Here is an 18773-nt window from a genome sequence, read left to right on the forward strand (position 1 = left end):
TTCTCCATATCCTCAGGTGGCTGCTTGGAATCTTAAGGAGAGGAGCAGATGAGAAGATTTTAAATTACAAATTCCGTATTTAAAAAACAGCAACTTCTTCTTGGTTTATTCACCACAAAGATCCTTAGTTGCATGTGAACCGTCAAAGGACATTTGTTTGTTCCAACTCTGTCAGTTCTATTAGCATAAAAGATATAGGACTTGAGAGACTTAATAGGTCGTGGAGTGCACCTTAGGCACTGCTTGATATCCCTTTCATAAATATTTTAATCTGAATCCTAAAGACAAAGATTAACTTTTTTAGCTTTGCCTCTTTGAGCTGAATGCTCTACTAGAATCTCACTTTACTGGTTATGTTCTTTAAAATTTCCAGCCAAAATGTCTTCATGGCTGCATGTTTGTTCTTCTGCCAGTGTTGCCAGTGTGAGAAGCATTTTTCTTTTTTCCTGCCCCATTCTCTCATTTCCCCTCTCCCCATTCATTTACACACATAGATACAGTCAACCTCCGTTTTTGCTAGATTCCCTGAGCTAACTTTTTCTAGTGGCATCTCAGATGAACACTCCATTCTTCTCACAAGCATACAGCACATCTCTTGCAGTTTGAGTTCATGAGTGACCTGTACAGTACATGGTCTTCCGGATTAAAACTTGCTGGTGGCTTGTACAGAAACACCCACATATCCCTGGTTTTGCCAGGTGTATGTGGTGGTGCACTGTACAACTGGATCCGCCGTTGTCTTGGCAACATCACCTTATGGGTCAATAATCTGATGAGGTACTAATATACCCAGGAAGTGTCTTCTTTTCAATAACTGACTGTTTCCCTTTTTATCCTACAGCTTCTATGCCTATGCTTGTTTTTTTCATTATCAGTTCCCATTTAACAGTGTTAAAAGCTTTTAACATCCAAAGAGATGAGTTCAAATTTGTATGAGATTGCTAAAAAAAATCAAAGGAGGATGTCAGGTATGTCTGACATGCCATCCATGTTTTGTTTTACCCCATTTTCCAAGTCTTTAGTTCATAGAATAATAGAATATCCTGCATTGGAAGGGACTCACAGGGATCATCAAGTCCAACTCCTGGCCTGAAGTATTGTTCAAATGCTTCTTGAACTCTGTCAGGTTCGGTGCTGTGACCGCTTCCCTGGGGAGCCTGTTCCAGTGCCCAACCACCCTCTGGGTGAACAACCTTTTTCTAATATCCAACTTAAACCTTCCCTGACACAACTTCAGGCCTTTCCCTCGGGTCCTGTCACAGGTCAGCAGAGAGAAGAGATCAATACCCTCCCTTCCACTTCCCCTACAAGAAGTTGTAGACCGCAATGAGGTCTCCTATGGGCTGAACAAGCCAAGTGTCTGATCTCAGCCACTCCTCATCTAGCTTGCCTTCACCATCCTCATGGCCCTCCTTTGGACACTCTGTAATAGCTTTATGTCTTTTTCATATTCTGGCACCCAAAACTGCACACAATATTCAAGGTGAGGCTGACCCAGCGCAGAGCAAAGCGGGACAATCCTTGCCCTCAACTGGCTGGCGATGCTTTCCCTGATGCCCCCCAAGACAGGGTTGGCCCTCCTGGCTGCCAGGGCACTGCTGACTCATATTCAACTTGCCATCAACTAAGACCCCCAGGTCCTTTCGATGGCACAGCTTTCCAGCATCTCATTCCCCAGTCTGTACAAACATCCAGAGCTGCCCCATCCCAGGTGTGGAATCTGGCACTTTCATTTGTTGAACTTCATGTGGTTGGTGATTGCCCATCTCTCCAATTTTTCAAGGTCTCTCTTCAGGGCCTCCCTGCCTTCGATGGAGTCAACAGCTCCTCACAATTTAGTGTCATCAGCAAATTTACCTAGTATGGCTTTGAGTCCTGCATGCAAGTGATGTTATTCTTCTCTTCAAAATTTCTTCTAAAGCCCTGCATGGTACTCAAATCAGGTTGCAGGGCTCAACTCACTAGTTTACATTTTTTTTCCCTTCCCTTTGAGGACTATGTTTGCTGCTTCTCAGTTATGTTATCTTCTTCAAATTCATAGATACATGACAAAACTAGCTATCAAACCTAGATTCATATGCTGATTCTTGCAGTGTTTTTCCTGTAGAGATTATCTACTTTCTGCTGAATGTGCTAAGCTCCTGGAGTTTTCTTTCCATTCATTTGATATTTTTGTATCTATGTGATATAGATAATTCCCGTTATGTGCCTCTTCTTCTTTTTCAGTATTGTCCTACTTGTAGAAAACTGATTATTTCTTCAGTTATATCTAGAATCCATTTAATCACTATCCAATGTCATTTCATGATAACTTCAACTTTTATTTCCTTTTTAATGTTGTTTATATTAAAATTGTTGATCTTTCCAGGGTCAACATTACCTTGATTTTTGGTAATTCTTCCTTTTACCTTCACTTCCTGGCCTCCAAAACATAATTTTCTTTTTTTGATATATATTTCCTTCTATGCTTTATGAGTTCCTTGTCTATATGTAAGAACCTACTTTGTGTTGTCTGTTCCAACCAGAGGATGGTTTGCAATGACCTTTTACAGTTTTTTTCTCTTTGGTTGAAAAACAAATCTAAATACATATTTACTTCTTTTTAAAAAATGTTGTGTTAGTGTAGAGTTTGGTGTTATAAAAAAGAATTCTATGTGCTCTATCTGGTTCTGAAATATGCAGTCGTACTTTCAAGATTCTTTTTCTCAGTAGGCAAACATTCAAAATAAAGCAATATCTTTGAATATTCTGAGCTGTTCCTGTTTCACTAAGAAGGAAGCTAATTCAGAGCCTCAGATGTAGCTGTGCATCTGTGAAAGGCAGCAGCCTTTGAGAGGAACCCTATGATGTGCTACTGAAATAATGTGATTTATTATATTTTTTCATTGCTATACTTAGTTATGTACATATTGTAACTGCATAAAAATGCAGCAACACAATATACATATGGTTATTTGAATGTCTATCCATGTGCATGTGTAACCTCTGTGTGCCTAGTGCACATATAGGTTAGTATTTATGTGCATAGAAGTGCATGGAATGCCAAAAATTTGACCTTAGACAAAAGATTTGTAACTGTTTCGCTTCGCATATTTCCAATTAAACATCCAGCTGTTGTGGGAGGTTCTACCTGAGTGTTTGCACAGTTTTTCCACCCATCCTCCCCCTCATGTTCTCAGAGGTGAGGGAGTGTGCAAAGCCCCTGGAGCCACTCAACTTCACTCTTCTTTCCTCCTGGCGGTCCCCCTCCTGCTGTGCTATTGGGAAGTGCTGGCTCTGGGGATAATGACAGGCAAGAGAATTTGGGTTTTGTGGGGGTGCATCAGGGATGTGGGATATGATGTGCCCTTTTCTCCAGAAGATCATCCCAGAGAGAATGGTAATTAACATGGAAGAGGGGAAAATGCAACCACAGTTTTCCTATTTGGGGTATTCACAAAGTTTGTATTGCCTCCTGAGGTGGTTTTACCACCTTCATATGGCTGAAAGGAAAACACTGACATTTGGACTGGTCTGATGTTTTTTGGCTGTATTTGTGGTCTTCACATACCTGCCTTTATTTTTCATATTCAAAGAAGACTGAGGTGTTTGATGGTTCCACAGCATGCTGCTCAACAAGCCTCACAGATGGGGTAGATGAAATCAGTGCACTGAAAGAAAGTCAAAGGGTCAGCTCTGTGTCCTCAGCAGAGGCTCTACTGAGAGGATCTCTTCGGATCCCTGCTGAATGTCAGCATGAGCTGAAGGGAAACTGTCTACCCAAACCATGTCCTCAGGCCAGGAAGGCAGGAACGATCTCCCAGAGTACATGGCCACTGCTGGGAGGGCTGGTTTCCAGACATTGTCCTTTTCTAGCTGTTGAAGAGATGAGCAAGAACCATGTTTCAGGTTTGTTCAGCAGCTCTGCACCAGAGGCAAAGCAACAGCACATTCTGTGCTTCAGCCACTGCTGCCAGCAGCTTTTGCAGGGCCACACAAGCACCAGCAGATCAGTGTTTGTGCTGATCACGCTCTGGGCAGAATGTGTTAAATCTGTCATTAAAATGTCACTTTCATGTAGGTTCATGTAACAGAATGGGGATTATTTTGAGGCAACCTGTGAGAGAGCAGTCCTTGGCAATGAGCAAAAATCAAACAGCCAAGCAATAAAGCCTGGCACATTTGTTTGAGTTTGCCACCTGCAGGTCCCACATTCCCTACCCTGCCAACAAGCCCATTTCTTTGTCTCCAGAGCTCTGCTGCAGTTTATCTTCCACAGAGGATGGTTCTTCTGTAGTGGAGCCAGGGAGCCTGGGATATTTCTGACCTGATGGTGAATGGCCATCACACCCTAATGCCAAGCTAAATTCAATTGTGTTATACACTGCGAGGGAATTCCAGTTCCTGTTTTGATATTCCAAAGACACAATCCTTGGATAAAGCTTTGCTTGGTCAATACTCCTTTTGCAAAAGAGGACATCCAGATACTTGCAATGGCATATTACCATCCCTAGTGTGGTGACCCATGGGTGGACATGTTGCTTCCAGGGTGTGGAGGAAGTTAATGGGTGGAGTTCTTTGAGAAGCCAAGGGAGCATATCTGTGGAATGGCTAATGGCAATTAAAAATTGTCGTACACAGTGGCAGTAGCAGTTTTGCTCAAAATTGTCTCTGAGTGCAACAGCCTGAACCAGCAGGAATGATTAAGCTTAACAGGATGTCAGTAAGACAAGCAAAACTTACTGCTTTCACAGCAGTGTTTTTTTAAGACCTGTGGGTCCTTTTAAAATTGTAGTATGGTCTATATATGTGTATGAGAAGACCTCAATTACTTAGAAGTGACAGAGCTAGATCAATAACTACCATATTATTTCTGAAGTATGCTTTACTACTTCTGGAAGTTAAATTTGGTGAGATTGTTTTACAGATTTCAGCTTTGATCAGTGTGTTATAAATACGTGTGCTTATATGTTATGTTTGCTTTGCAGCTCCTGGTCGCTAAATCACCTGTTTCTCCATTCTCCGCTTTTTTCTACACCATTGAGAAATCAGGCTTGGTTCTTCAGGGTAAGACGAGAGCATTGGTTGTTTTGCCTTTTCAATTAGTATTTTAAGCAGACTGAATGTAGATAACAGCAACTATTGTTGAAAATGGTGCTATTTATGACTAATTAAAGCCCCACGCATTTAAACAGCCTGGTTGACGAGGGCAGCCTTGTGCTGCATTTACTGATTTGTCTTGGATTACACTAAATTAGTTTTTCTATATTGCCATGGATCTAGGAATGGGCCCTGGAATTATTAATCAAGGCTCCCTGTTTTCCTTCAAGGTAAAGTGAAATGGTTCTGGTAACATTGGTCCTATGGGATAGATTTCTTCAGGAAAAACGTACCCATCTGTCATTAATAACCTGCTCTAATAAATGTCTCTTCTTTAGCAAGTGGCTTGACATCAGTAAAAATACAGGAAATTAATATCTGTTTTCTGTATTTGTGATCATTTTAACGCTAATGCCCCATGGTCTTAAATAACCCTCAGATTCTCTGGGATATGAGGTAGTATACTGAAAAGCTGGATATTACCACCATGATGGCAGGGAACTAGGATTCCTTGTGACCATATCCTAAATCATGTACTTTCAGACCACAGCAAAGAAAGTTCAGCTCTTCCCTTCTTTTCCCCATTTATCCCAGTAAACATCCTTACTTTTTGACAGACATTCATAGACCAATTTTGTTGAGTTGCTGTCTGTTGATACGCAGCCTGGCTCCTTATCGCTGCGTCAGTTTTACAGACTAAATAAAACTAGTCAGTGCCTGTCAGCTTTTGCTCAGAAGAGACAGTGTGATATGCAGCCATGGCGGTAAGAAGAGTCAGTATAGCTGTTTCTCAGGTTCCGGTGATTGGGAATCACTGATCCCATGAGTGACTAGGGACATTTTAAGGGATGTGAACAGTTCTTTCTGATTGCGTGTTTCTCACCTTCAAACAGGCCGTACCATACCAATGACATTTATATTTCCTAATGACTCAATGTGCTTACATCTCAGGTGATGCAAAATGTCAGAAAACAAAAGAAATAAAAATGTTTTGTGGTGTGTTTTTGCTTCCATTTGATACATCTACATGATGATAATGGGGACAGGGGTCCATCCAGTGTTTCTAAGCCTTTAGATACTATATTCAGTGTATTATTAGATAGCATTTTGGGTATTTGATCTGCCTTATTTGGTACCAGTAATTGTAAAAGTCTATTGGAACTAGAAAAAAATTTTATTAGTTTAAACTGAGGTTACTTGCAAGAGTTGGTCTTGACATGTTTTGTTTCAGTGTAGGGCTGAAGATAAGCTACTTTTCTATCTTGGATGTCTTCTGGGTTACATAGATGTTTCTGGTTATTATAAAAAAAATCAGTTTCCTGCTCTGTCCTCAGGCACTAATGTAGTGAAACTTTGGGAAAGAAAGTTTTCCCATTTCAGAAACAGAGAGCATTTGTTCAGAGAGGATGTTTATTTTTTCAGTTCTTTTCTGTGGGCCATGAATATAGCTTTCCCAGGACTGAACCCTACCTTTAAAGAACAAATGGGCCTGTTTACACTTAATGATGATGGAACAGCACTTTCTGATAGAAGGGTATCACTGTATTAGGAGTGTGGCAATTGCTGATTTCCCTATATCTGTATGTTTCTGGGGTGTAAATTTAAAACATCATTTGCCATTTTTCTAAAAACAGGTGAGATACCAGTTTGGATTTCTTTAAATAAATGATATCTCAATATCAGGCATTCTTTGTACATTTTGGAAGGCAGCTAGAAGCTTGTCTTCGTGCGAGCCTTTTGTTACGTTGACTCGTATCATCGTCATGGCCAGTCTTCGCAAACAAAGATTTGGGAAAGGTCTCTACCCATGTTTGCTACAAACACGCTGGTGATACAGGGCTTTGCAAATGCGGGTAAGGCCTTCGAGCCTGCGCAGTGGATTTTTTAGGTGAGACACAGTGTGCGCTGAACTGAGCCCACTCTTTAATCCTAAGGTTCATCTGCCGGGGCCGAGCGAGCTTGGACGGTGGCAGCGAGGTCCTCAGGATGTAGGTTTAATTAGAGTGACCTTCTCTTAGATAGGTGGCCTTACAGGGCTGAACGAGCTCCATCTGCCCGGGTTTAGAGTTGTCCTTCTCTTCTGTGTGTTCCGGGGCTCCCCCTCTCATCTCCCACGATGGCACTGTCCACACAGGCGAAGCTCCCACTCTCCCGCTCCTTTCCGTGCCCGGGCCCGAGCCATTACATTGACTACACCATTATGTTTCTACTTCAAATATTTTTCTCCAACACGGGTAGCAAGGAAGGGCATGATTCCCCTGATAATGTGCCTCAAGTGTTTTAGAAGAAACTTCTAAGCACTTACATGTAAGCCATCTCCCTGACCTGTGCAAAGTAAATATTGCATGCTCTCATCCCACATTTCAGTGATCATTATTTCTGTGGAAAGAGGAAGTGAGCAAATCACCAGGAAATGGCTGGTTTGGATTAGATGCAGAAAGTGGCACCAGGCTGCCTTATGCAAGAGAAGCTAGAGTTTTCCTGGGAGTTGTAGTTGGTGCTTCTTTCCAAAGGGAAGCTGGATACAAGGTAAGATGAGAGCAAGGTAACTGGCCATGGATCAGCTGGTGATGGAGTATCTCTGTGTTGCTGCTTAAGAGACATCATGTAGCACTAGTAAGTGGAATCTATCCCACAGCCTGACTGCAAATGCAACTCTCCCATTCAGGCTTTGTTGTTTAATTCAGTTGGTGTCAGGAGGTGAGCACATTCAGTGTGGCTGATGAGAACAAGTGGATGGGTGTGGGAACTGGTGAGAAGCAGCAGCTGGCTGAAGTGCCCAGGATTCTTTCTTTTTACTCAGGGGGTCCCATCCCGGGACCATTAACCAATAGGCCATAAACAAATTGATATCGGAAAATGTGGCTGGAAGCTCCTTGATTAGCGAGGGTGAATGGGGAATGAAAGACAAAGTGAAAGTGTGATTTAACAGTTCCACAGGCAATTTCCATTGCCACCTCTGAGGGATTAGGATGTGTGGAATAGGCTAAAAAAAAAAAAAAAGAGGAGTAGCTCCCTCCCTCTTTGTTCTGTGGACTGGAGGATAATAAAACGGCAGGAGAGGCAGTGTGGCTAGTTAGGGATTTCGCAGACTGCTATTTGATGCAGTTTAAGGAGCCCTTCTGCTATTGTTGCAGTTAAAATGAGAAGCGGAACTGTTCTCCATTCGCAAAAATCTCCAGCGTCCTCAGGAAGAGGGCTGAGAGCAAAAGGCTATTAAGATGGTAATGCTGCCCCATTTGGAGGAGTGTATCAAAATCCTCTTTGTCAATGTAAATCGCTGTTCTGTTTCCCTGGTATCTTTGCATCTAATGGCCTCTGCAAGCACAGAAGTTTTTGGAGGAGACCCTAGTGAAGGCAGAACTGCTTCTCTTTTATTGTCAGAGGAGATCTCCAGGCTGCCCAAGGGTGCCATGGAGAAAAATTCTTTGCTTTCATAAACTTTAAGTGTTCAGGGATGAAGAGAATCCATTTACTCACTCACTCTTTAATTCCACGTTCAGACTAAAGAAATTAAATTTGATGATTCAAAAGCAAGATTGGACAGTCAGAGATTTAGCAAGGAAACTCTAGAGTTTCCTCCTTTAGTTGCTTCAGTATGCTCTGTGCTGTGGAAGGAGTGGACTGCAAACCCAAAAATATCCCTCAATTGCCTTTACATTGCAATACAATGTCATGTCATGTACTGCCATGCTGTACAGTGACACTCTGTAATGAACCTAATTGTGAGTGCAGAATCCAGTCTGCCAGCAGACAAAGAGGCAGAAGCCTGGATCTAAGCACTGCAAAATATTCAAAGTTTAACTGTCAACTTGTGTATGCTGTTTAAGGACTTGCTGTTGCTTCCCTATTTCAATATACCAGTTAAAGTGAGTGCAGTTATATTGTTAAAAAGAAAAATAACAATAAAAAAGCTACAGGTTGCTTAAGAGTGCAAGTCATAAAATGATTTTTCTCGTTGGCAGTGATATAATTTCTGATTTGATTGGAAATGATTAGCTGGTAATTCTGTTCCTAGTGTATCAGTCAGAAGAGATTCTGAGCTGTTCTTGCCTGGTTGTAGTTTTCTTGAAGTTGCTGTCAGCAACACCTGTATGTAGCACGTGCAGGGTTAGGTCAGCTGAACTAGAAGATGCCACTTAACCTTGCACACACATATGCAAAAAACATAGGCTGAATAAACTGATGTCAGTTTTAATCTGTATTCTGTAGGTGATTATCTGAGTCTAGCTTTTGAAGCAGCAGTGTTCTGGGGTATAAATACAAGCAAGCAACAAGCCTAGCTATTAGCAGCTGATAACTCTGCTGTTTGTGGAAATCTCATTCCATCTTATTTAAGTAAATGCCTTCTGTTACCAAGAGGATGGTGTTGTGAAAGAAGACAGGGAACACGGTGGCTGCTTGCCAACTTCAGACTCTAGTGGGATTTTTAACTGAATGCTTTAACTAAGTGATTAACATTGCTCTTCACTGAAAAAACTCAGAAGCACTGAAAATGTAAGGCAAATTATATTAGTGAGCTAGGACTTGCTTTTGAGTAATGATTTATTTTCATAGGGTTTAAAGATAGGTAGAATTAGCAATTCATCCAAACTGACCTCCCATATATCATACATGTTTCTTTCAGGTACCTGGTAACTTAGATTACACTGAATTGTGTCTTTTAGAAAGGTATTCACTTTTGTTTGAAGACATGCGAGTACCTGGTTTGCCTTGATCGTGTTTTCAAGTTTTAGCTACCTTGCTGCTAAACACTTGTTCTGTATTTCAGATTAGAATTTGTCTGCCTTCAGCTTTTAGCCTCAGTTCTTCTCATGACCTTCAATGCTAAATAAAGCTCTGTTGCTATCAGATGGTTGCTATTTTTCATGAGTCTACTTGGCATTGTGATTTCTCTATGCTATGCTATATTTTACTCTTCCTTTTGAAAGAAAGTTATAACTCTGTAAATATAACCTCAAAACTTCTGTGTGTCATGCTGACTGGCTCTCCTCACTACTCAAAGAAAGGACAGAATACTTTGTATTGCTAAAGGGAAGAGTTTAGGTTTTGTGCCACAAGATGGGATGATTAGTTAGTTGATTATTCCACCCTTTCTCCTGCCCTCTTTTCCACTGCACACAATCTGTCTTAACACAAACGTGCTCACTTGCATGTAATGTCTTATTGAGACAGGTAACTTCTGATAAGTAGAAACAAAAGAATGTGGCACTTGGCAGAGAGTGTCCTAGGTTTCAGAGTACTAAGGGAAAAGTTGTAGTAGCAGCTAAATCTAGGGAAACCTTGGTACATTAATTTCATTTGTCCCTAAAGTAATGAAAGAGGCTCATTTCAATCTCAAAATAGCATAGGGTCTGGGTTTGTAGTGCAGCACGGCAAACTGTCTCCAAAGTACTATAACTAATTTATGTGACTGAAGCAAGTGAAAAGTGCCTCATTTTATTTTGTAAAGAATCGAGTAGTGAGGTAGAAAGGGAATTCTGAAAGAAAGGGCAGCATTATTTGTATTGTATTGTGTGGGTTTGAACAGTAAAAGACAATTATTTACTGCATCAAAAGCTTTTATTCAATTGAAGAACTGTAACTATAAAGTGACCTTTGTCTGAAGCAACATGGATATAATCTGTAAAATGAAACAGGGTTGTACTTGATGTGCGAATGGGTGGAAGACAGATTAATGGGAATAGAGTTGTGCATTGCTATTGAGATGGTAACAGATTTGCAGTGCCACTGGTGATTTCCAGCTCTATTGGAGGCATAAAGATGAACTGATCATTGTTAGGATCTCTGTAGGGTGAAACCGTTTTTGCTGTATTCCCCACAGGACACTGAAAGTCTCATGCTATTTCTAACAGGTTAGTAATGATGAGAGCAAAAAAGCACTATCAGTCAGGTTAGGTCTATCCAGGCAGTAAGGCATGTGAAAAATATAAAACTATCGTCCCAATGCCAACAACATCTCCTGTACAGATGTAGCTGACATCAATGAAAACATCCTTTTGTTTGGGCAATTCATGGCATTTTGAGGAATGGATTACTAAACCTGACCCAGGAATGGTGTTTGCTTGAGTGAGGGTGTCCTCACTAGATGGCTGTGTGGGAACTGCTCTACTGCTCTGCAGCAGCATTGGCAAAGCCTTGCTGGAGTAGCCAAACTCATGGCTATCAAATGAAGGAGGTCAAAGAAACAAAGCACAGATGCAAAACCAACTAAAAATGTTAGAGAGGGGAAACGAAAATATTTTACCGGTGAAGGAGAACTAGAGGCATCTTGGGTTTAGATCCAGTAGAAACAAAATAAACTACCATTTCAATAAAATTAAATGCTTCTGTCTGCAAACATGAACTTTCATATAGTAGCCTAGTAGATAGCAGATTAGTAAAGTTTCTGGCCATACTTTTTACTGTGAGCTTAACTTGTGACTGGGTATTATGCTGGATAAATCCAGTTTAGCACAATGTCTTGAATTATCTGCTTATTTTTGAAGATGCTTGTAGAGATACTGAAGACGCAGTACTGCTGCCTTGCACTGAAAGCCAAACATGTCCCTAAATGCTTTGCTAGAGTGCAACTGAAGTGCCAGCATTTCATTTGTCTGAAGTTCTACTAAGTGTAATATGCAAAACACCTTAGTGCAGGCAGTGGGTCAAATCTGTTCTCATTTACACAAATGTGAAACAAAACTAATTTCTTTTAATCCAGTGTTGTTAAAACAATGAGCTGAAGAGTGTAAATCTGTTCCCCTCTTTTCAAGGCTGGCATAGGCTTTCTGGGACAAAATGATCTCACTTCAGAGAAATCTCCTTACCAGGCTCTCTAATGAATTCCTGATCAAAGTGGGTTGCTCCCCTGGGTTTTCAGCATAGTGCTAAAGCAAATGGCCTTTTTTCTAAAAGGCTTTTAACATAAGGACTGAAATTGTCTGTTGATTAGGGGTAGTATCTGTGATTTGTGGCAATATATTGTTCTGGGAACTGAACATTGTAATAAAATACCAAGTCTCTACCAGTAATTGCCTGGATTTAATGTAGCTGTTACATTTTTCAAGCTACAGATTTGTAGAATAAGGTCAAATGTACCTAAAATGGACTTAATGTTCTTAAATGAACACAGTCATGAGTAGGAAGCCAAAAAAAAATCTGTTCAAAAACATGTTTTTCAGCCAGAGTAAAGTCTCGTGCTTTTGTGTGCAGCTTATGAAAGTGAAAGGCAATTAGGTCTCGCTGTGATTTATTCCTTTCTCGCATAGGCACGACTGGATTTCTTTTGTTATCCTCAAAAGTTATGTCTGCTCTGGCTTCACCACTAACACATTTGGTGAAGCCATCACTACTGTCATTTAATCTTGTGAAATGATAATTAACAATAGAGGACTATGACCCAAATGACTTAACCTTGGTAATACATGCAACTTTTCTTTAGCTGTACGAATTCATGTATTCTCCATGTTAAAATCTTATAAAATCTCTGACTGTACAGCCTGTTCACCAAAGAGAAATGCTGGACTTTTTATTGTTCCATGTGCTGGGGGGGGAGAGTGCTGTGGAGATCCTACAGTTGCCTACGGTTTAAACCAGGAAGTCTCCAGAGTGCAATTCTTCGTAGACAAGCACATTTGAATAACACTTCATCTAAACTAGAAAACTTTGCCTGAGGGGGAATGTACTAGCACAGGGATAATGCTTTACAAATAGGGCTTCCACTGCTTTGGCCCCAGTACTGTTTTCTTTGAAACTTTCTCTGTTTCTAGAATTAACACATGCAGAACAACCTCAGGTATCTCTGTATCTGACATGTTGACTTGCCCTGTCTTTGAAACTGGAGTAATCACAGATTTAAATGATCTTCTCATATAACCTTAAGTCTGTCTTGATAACATGGAATAGGAATATATAGCACTTTAATAGAAACAGACATGATAAACTCTCTCAGCAAACAGTTTACTTCAAAAGCTTTTTTTCTTTACAGTCATTCCCTAAAATTAATAATATTGGGCTATTGCTGTGAAGTATTTTCTGCAATGTTCCTTTGAACTTTAGCACTGCTCCTCAATGCTTACATTGTAATTAAACCAGAATCTCGTCCTTTGCCATTCAGTTCTGTGAAGACCCCTGAAAAATTTGTGAGATTAAATTTCAGGGCCAGATTGAGTTAAAACAGGGATTATAGAGATGAAAGAGGCAACAACTTTAGTCAGCAGTTTGCTGGAGCCTGGCTGTTCCTTGATTTGCCACCTGAATAACCCTAGAGGGTCTGCCTTAGGCTTCAGTGGAGGCAAGGCAGCACATGTATAACTGCAGGGGTGCAGAGGAAGCAAAGGTAAATGATATTACAATTAACAGTTCAACAAGAGATGTTGTTGAAAAGATTTTGCTTTATTGTCCACTGAATGTCATTTTCATTTAAACTTCCTAGTTTTTCCATTACAGAAACCATCTCCCATACAGTCCAATGCCCTGTGAAGGTGCACTTTCCAGAAGTAACAGCAGAGATGTGAGGAGTGATGTTTCTAGAAAATGTTGGGGAATGTTGGAGTGCTATCAAGTAGGCCGAATAGAGTGCTATATGATGTTGTGGAGACCTTGGCTGAGATATGTCTTACTACTCAGTGAATAGGCTTAGAATAAGTAGGCTGATATCCAAAGTTGTGAACATCAAGTATTGCACTCCTAAAGATTTCTGAGTGAATTTAGGAAGGATATTCTTGCTTAGTAGCATATAGAAAACATCCCATTCCTCCTTCAGGCTGCATATGCTTAATGAAGGACTTCAGCTTGAGGCATGTCAGGTGGGAACTGCACACTACATCTTTTACTTCTTGCCATATTATGCTGTGAGTGAATTACCTAAAGCAAGGTATTGGGCAGCCAGGCACCTACATTGCAGCTGTGAGTCTGTAGACCATATCCTATCTGCCAAGGCATTTGCTGAAGTTCACAGAGGAGCAGAACATCCTGTTTGCCTAGTTTTCTTTTGTCTGCCCCATACCAGCGCAGGGAGAATATTACTGTATATCTTTCCTCTTCTGCTCTGAAATTGGATCACAACACTCATGATTGTGTTCAATAGCTGGAAATGCTGAGGATATCCGATTGCTGAGGTCTCTTATTTTAAACACCACATGCCAGGAAAAGTATGTGGGATCCCACCAGCTTAGCACTGGAGGGTGCAGGATGCATCAACAGGAAAACCAAACAAAACATGAAGTGAAATTCATTTGAAAAGGAATGGGACTCATATATAACCAATCAACAGTGTTTAAACTCCTCTATTCCACACAATAGACTTTTATTTTCCTTCATTTCTTCTGAATATGCAAACTATCTTAAACTGATTTTTAGAGCTGCAGCTGTCACCAAAGGCAGTGGGAGCTGTAGGTGCTTGTTACCTTTGAAAATCAAGCCAATGTATTCTAATGTGGTAGCAAAAGCCAAAACCGCTAAATCAGGATGGTTAAAGCATAGCTTTGATAGTCCTGTAATATGATCCTAGCCACCTTCATATTTGATACAGAGTCAGGACCTCATGGTGCACACAGCAGAGTTCAAAGGTATGTTGTTTCTTCTTTGCATTTCAGCCCTCCTTCCCCAGAACTTCACTGCCTTGCTTCATCACTTCAGTCCTTCCAGCTGAGTAATACTCATTAGAACTTTATTGGAGTTTAACATAGGTGACTTTTATTCATCCAGAATACTTTATTTTCCTTGAAAAACACATTTTCTCCCCTTTTCTCCCCTCAGATGTGTGTTAGGCTGAACTGGGAAATGAGTGGTCACACAACTGACCCATAGTCTCCAACCTACAGTAGCAGTAGCAAGGACAGGCAGACACCCAAGGCACTGTTTGATTTTCATTAGAAGGACTTGTCGTGCCCTAGGAAAGGTTCCTAAGTGATGGACAGAAATCAGAGCAAATCCAGTTTTCTCCAGTGTAGAATGAACTACATTCCGCTGTCACATCTGAACACACAGGGAGAAGGGTGTCTCTCAAGCTGGTCCCTGCTGTCTGGGGAACGACACCACTTTCTGCTGTATCACTCAAAGGCACAGGAAACTTTAGCACATAAACTGAATCTGCAAACTCAAGGCAGAAAAAGAACTTTGACTGAGAATGAAGCTATCTGCCCCAAATTGCTCCTCTTCCCACTCATGACTGAAACAGCTTTTGCCTCCATACTCCAGAAGGAGATGGTCAGCAAACTGCTATCCAACTTAGACCTGCGCAAGTCCATGGTGCCTGATGGGATTCAAGTGCCAAGAGAGACACTTTCAATCCTTTACCAGCAGTCCTGGTCGACAGGGGAGGTCAAAGGTGATTGGGAATTGGTAAATGTGACACCCATCTATAAGAATAGCCAGAAGGAGAATCTAGGGAGCTACAGACTTGTCAACCTGACATTGAATTTGTCCGCCTGTGTGAACAAAGTGTGAAAAGTGAGAGATAATGTAGTAAACTTGTCCAAAACAATTACTTGTCCAAGAAGAGTAAAAGTCTGCAGGAATGCACAAATGATAACTGTGGTAAACTGGGATAACTACCTCTCTGTACCAGATCAGAGGGTATGGATTTTGTCAAATTTAACTAAAGGCCTTTTTGACCATAAAGTAGGAGATGTGACAGAGAGTGGTCTGCTGCTGACGTTGGTTTCAGGAAGTGTGAACAGATGCCTGGATGTTTTCAAATAAAGTATATTCCAGGCCTAAACTGTGTTCCTCATGTGCACTTCCTTTAATAGTTGCCAAGGATTAAGTTGTTTTGGGTTTCTTTGTTCTTGGTTTGGTGGGGGTTTTTTCATAGTGCTCAGAATCAGTAGCTTAACTGGTTCAGAGAAAGCTAGTTTTAATTGGTCTTCTGTTACTGCTTGCCTCAGACTGGCAAGTCTCGGTTCGTTGGGATGTCTTTTTTTTTTTTCATAGTGCCACATATTGTTGGTAAAATAAGGAAACTTGAAAACAGAGGAAGTAGAGGTAATGTTGATCTTGAAACACCAGCTATTGAAAGGTCCATTCAGGGTTTCCTTCAAAACAAAACCAAGTGGTAAGATAATGCTAACCAAGGCTGGGTGCCCAGGAGAGCATCATAATGAAGCATCCACTGTTATTGTTCAACTCAGTGTTTGTTCTTCATGTGAACAAAAGGAAGGAAGAGCTCTGCTATCAGGCTGGAGAGGAAGGAGTCTTTGTTGCCCTTGGCTACCCTAACTTTAAATGTGAGGAAGCACAGGGCACTGCAATATAACCTTTCTGCAGTATTAAACGAAAATTGATAGTTCAGGAGGTTAAGGGTGGACACTCTGTTTATCTAAAGACTAGACTTCCCTTGCATGACAGCCCCAAATCAGGTATATCAGTGCTAGTATTTATTTAGGTCATGTGAGGTTTTAAAGCCCTGTTTTTAAACCCTGTTTCCTCTGCTTTTCTGCTTCTCTGCCATTTGGTTCCTCCTCTGCATTGTTGCTCACCATTAGAAGCAGTAAGAGATGCCATTTCCTTATTGAATGTGACAGGCTTTGGGTGTCCTGAGTGTGACGTTCACTCATGTTGCTGAAACATCAGGAATAGTCTCTGCTAGAGACTGAGTCAGGCTTACTGTACTTTTCTGCTCTTGCTCCACCCATGGAGTGCTGCCTGCTGAAGTGGCAGAATCCCTGCCATCCCTCTCCTCATCCTTTAAGTCATGAGGCTGACACACTGTCAGATTAATGACTAAGTTTACCGTGCTCAGAGCCATTGTTTCAGATTTTCAGATGACTCAGGCAATGATTGTGTCATCAGCTAAGTTCAGGTTAAGATTTAAAGATACCCCTTGCCATCATGAAAGTTTCCTTAGCCTGCCTGTGCGTTAGTCTTACTCTGGCTTTGTCTATTCCATGTACCAACTCAGCATATCCAGAGACACTGGAGAAACAGATTTACCTCCCATTAAAGGCAATGCTCTGGTGTTAGGATGTTTGAGAAATGTGGATGCATATTTTGATTCTGATAGACAGAATTCATTTCTCATATATGATGCTTTAAAATTTCTGGAAAGAAAATAAAAGCAGCCCACAAATTCTTATCAGCTTTGTCTTCCAATTCAGGGTGCACCCCGCATTGATTTCCTGTTAATTCACAGGTTACCATGGTGTATGATGTACAAAATGACACTTTCACACATTTATGTTAGAGTCTATTTCCATAATCCCGGAATCTAATTGTGCTCACAACAATATGTTTTGTAAAGGCTCTATGAACATTATTGTAGACAAAGCAAGAACTTTATTAGATAAAATAGCCTTGTTTTGTTTAATGCAAAGTATCTGAGGGCATGTTGATTTGTCAGAGTGAAAGCATTTGATAAGAATGCAAAGAGAATGGGGAGAATCCCATGAAATTATTGAGAGGGTCAAGTGAAAGGAATATTCTTTAAAGGGTCATAGTATGTCAACTATATACAAAACTGTTGAAGGCAGGAGAGTTAGGGCCAAGCTCAAATGCTCAATGCTTCTTGTGGTTTTATGTGTGATCAGTTTGTGTGTAAAACCATGCTGGATACAGGAAGAAATAGAGCATGTACTCCATATTACCTTGTTGGTATTGTGGTGCTATAAAACCACTAAGTTTAACACAGAAAATGGAAAGAAAACTCTGAATGTTCTGGAAAATTAAATTAAGAAATAAAATTAACTCAGACCACCCACCAAAGTAGCCTTCTGAAAACTGATTGATCTTTAATTCACATGGTAGATGTGAAAGCTCAGTAAAATACTGAAAACCCAGATGGGCCAGTAGCAGAATGACTCTGCCCATACTTGTTTTTTTTATGTTCCTAGCATCTTGAAGTGCGGTGGTTCTTTGAAGAAAAAAATTCCAAGATTACATTTGCACATTTTAGTCAAGCCACAACAAGTATACTCAGTTTAAAAATACAAATGTTTTGCATTTGTTTTGTTTTCCTAATTACTAACCCTAGAAATTATTTGTTTTTTAAAAACTAAAAGAGCGTCTTTCCTTCTCACATATCATCATGAGTGGTTTTAATAGAATAAATTGTGTCTTCCTTGCCAGTAAAAACAGTTGTCTTCAGTTATGCCAGTCACAGTGGCTTACATATGCACTTACAGTTCTTGTACTTGGGTGTTAAAATAAAACTGAAGAGGCACAGAAGAAATAGCATTTACTTAGGGTTTTGGTGGCCCATTTGCTGAACAGAGCTAGCAAGGCTGACTGAGTAATTAACATTCATTAGTGCAGTTGAAGACAATAGATGAGCTTCTGAGTACTGTCAGAGAACAATTATCTTCAATAAAAGTAGGTGCTGGTTTGATGCATCTGTAATTAGAACTGCCTAGCACTGTGGAAAGGGTTTCCTTTCCTTCCCAGGGCTAGAGGGCTTGGCAAAACCTCCTTTGGGATGAAACTAGAGCATTTCTCTGAAAGGCTTCTTGAGTAAAGGAAACCCTATGACTTTCTTTATAGAAACTGTTTTTATTACCATCTATATACATCTGTTTGTCTGTCTATCTATTATTATAATTTCAACTTGCAGAGTATGTAAAACAGGAGCTACCCTGGACACAGAAAGGGAGGTGCAGTCCTCATGTGACTCCTTTAATGGAGTTTCTCATTAATGGACTAGACTTGATAACAGAACAGTTTGCAGTGGGAGAAAGCTGAAACCTGTCTGCGCACAGATAGAAGCCTTTTATAAAAGA

At 40.6% G+C, this 18773-nt stretch overlaps 1 protein-coding gene across 2 annotated transcripts in view; it reads left to right on the forward strand.

Moving 5' to 3' along the window:
* The window catches only part of RAD51B (RAD51 paralog B), a 384808-nt gene that overhangs the window by 251625 nt on the left and 114410 nt on the right, over window positions 1-18773 (forward strand). For both annotated transcript variants that reach the window (XM_027716978.2, XM_027716982.2), the window contains one exon: window positions 4968-5046. In XM_027716978.2, coding sequence (XP_027572779.2) covers window positions 4968-5046 — 79 coding nt within the window. The remainder of the gene's footprint in view (window positions 1-4967; window positions 5047-18773) is intronic.

Source organism: Pipra filicauda, unplaced genomic scaffold (assembly GCF_003945595.2).
Source record: "Pipra filicauda isolate LSUMZ 115617 unplaced genomic scaffold, ASM394559v2 scaffold6_size6359152_pilon, whole genome shotgun sequence".
NCBI lineage: Eukaryota > Metazoa > Chordata > Aves > Passeriformes > Pipridae > Pipra > Pipra filicauda.